The sequence below is a fragment of the Sinocyclocheilus rhinocerous genome, unplaced genomic scaffold, assembly GCF_001515625.1.
Source record: "Sinocyclocheilus rhinocerous isolate Xijiao unplaced genomic scaffold, SAMN03320098_v1.1 scaffold4219, whole genome shotgun sequence".
NCBI classification, from domain to species: domain Eukaryota; kingdom Metazoa; phylum Chordata; class Actinopteri; order Cypriniformes; family Cyprinidae; genus Sinocyclocheilus; species Sinocyclocheilus rhinocerous.
Genome location: NW_015644620.1, coordinates 141,188 through 143,303, shown reverse-complemented (window position 1 = coordinate 143,303; position 2,116 = coordinate 141,188). Strand labels below are relative to the sequence as shown.

At 31.0% G+C, this 2,116-nt stretch overlaps 1 protein-coding gene across 3 annotated transcripts in view; it reads right to left on the bottom strand.

Annotated features, from left to right (window-relative positions):
* Nucleotides 1–2,116, bottom strand: part of myoz3a (myozenin 3a) — a 13,574-nt gene that overhangs the window by 5,369 nt on the left and 6,089 nt on the right. For 2 of the 3 annotated variants that reach the window (XM_016576198.1, XM_016576196.1), the window contains one exon: nucleotides 170–199. In XM_016576198.1, coding sequence (XP_016431684.1) covers nucleotides 170–199 — 30 coding nt within the window. Of the gene's footprint in view, nucleotides 1–169; nucleotides 200–1,082; nucleotides 1,228–2,116 lie in introns of all 3 variants that reach the window. The other variant, XM_016576197.1, reaches the window with a different exon arrangement.

The following is a 2,116-nucleotide window of genomic DNA, read 5'->3' as shown; positions in this document are numbered from 1 at the left end:
TATGTTTTAGTTTTAGTTAACGATAATAACCCTGGTATTAGACTGTGGTGCATAACTCTTTATGCTCCAGACATGAATGATTCCTCAAATCATGTGCTTTAAATGTGTTTTAGTTTTTCTCCCTAAAATTGCATGCAAGCATTGTGTGTCTTAAAACAGGGTGTCTTACATATATGATGGAGGGAGCATCTGCTGAGTTCTCCAGTGTGAATCCATTTATTTGTTTAGTAATTTTATGTTCTGTTGTCATTTATTTTTATTATTATTATTTTTTAATATTTAAATTTATTTCCGATTTAATAATGTTTGTTCTTCGATTTCAGCATATTTCAGTTTTTTATTTTCATTTTTGTGTGTCTATTTTTCATCTAATATTCATGTTTTATTTTGTTTTATTTAAGCTTTATTTGAATTACCAAAACAAATTTTAAAAGTGTTAATATTTATATAGTATATATTTAATATTTAGTTTTTAATAGTTGTAGTTAGCATTAACAATACTGTTCTCAAATACATTTACCTTGTTTTAAAGATTTTTTAGATATTTTACTGGAAAACATAAAATAAAAATGCATTCAAGTCCTTTTTTACAGTGGAAGTTTTTATGTGCTTTGAATCAAGTTTATTAACACTTTAATCTTACTAAAACAATTTAAAGTTAGAAATGTATAACTGAAACTATTATCAATTTACGTTATATATATATTATATTATGAATATAAACTAGATTTTTTTGTTTTCTATAAAACGTTAGCCGCGCTTGTCCTTGCAAAACTCACTGTCATGTTGCTAAGGTATTGTGGGTGGTTGCCAGGGTGTTGCTAAGCAGTTGCTAAGGTGTTCAGAATATATATTTTTTTGGTTCATTGCCATGCGGTTGCTAGGATATCCTGAATGGTTGCTAGGTTGTAGCTTATTGGTAGTCTAATTTCAGAGGCTACTTTGGATTTCAGGTTTGCTCAAGTCACTAAATCTATATGATATAATGAAACTTATCGAACCCTATATTTAAGAAATTACACTAAAATATCATGTACTGGGCAATTGATAATTAGTAACATTGGTCAAAAGAGTGTGTGTACCTGGTGCCAGGACATTTGGGCTTCCTTTCTTGGCCACTGTGTTCTTCAGGCTGGTGACGAGGCTGTGTTTACCGGCCACTGGATACAGCAGGTTTTCTTTCCCTCCCTGCATATCTGTCATCATGCGGTTCTGTTCCATGTTGTTCTGATGGAAGACGTTTAGGACAGAGCAGTTTATCCAGCGTTTTGAATGCATGAATGCATGGCCTTTAACCTGAAGTCACGTCTGTCTTTTCTAATCTGTAACATTGCAGTGGAGAGTATTTCATTGGTGAAAGCCCTTCACATAAAGGATGCCCAGCAGGAGAATGTGAGACGGGTTTCATTACCTCGTCAAATGGATTCCTGCACTAAATCCAGTCCATATTCTGGGGATTTACGTAACCCAAAACGCCTCGTGACCTTGCAATCTCTCATCGCTCTTCTTATATTTGCTCTATATGAACCTGTGAGTTTCTTTTTTATTCTTTTGTTCATAGTCATGATTAACCAAAGTATTAAACAGTGTTACTTTAGTATCATTGATATACTATTAGGCTGATGATACACAGGGCAACTTTTTGAGCGATGTTGCTTGGGCACTTTCCCATTGAGAATGGGCAACAAATTTCTATCTGGATACTTTAGATCGGTCGTGGGCCCTGTGTCTCACCAGGTTGCCCGTTGACAGCAACATTGCCCAAAGTTGCCCCGTGTATCATCAGCCTAATAGTATATCAATGATACTTTTTTTTTATTATTAATATATGAAATAGATTTTATTTGTATTAGTATTAGTATTATTATATTGTATTTTTTTATATATATATTACTATATTTTAGTTAAAGTTTTAGTAATTTTGTTTTATATATATATATATATATATATATTTATAAGTTTTTGTTATTTTAGTACTTTTTTAAACTATAAAATGAGAAATGTTGCTCTTATCCACTAGTTGAAAGCTTATATTTTAAAATAAAATTTTAATATTTTATTTTATTTCAGTTAATTTTTGTTATAATATAGTTGTTATTAATATTTTGAAATGTAA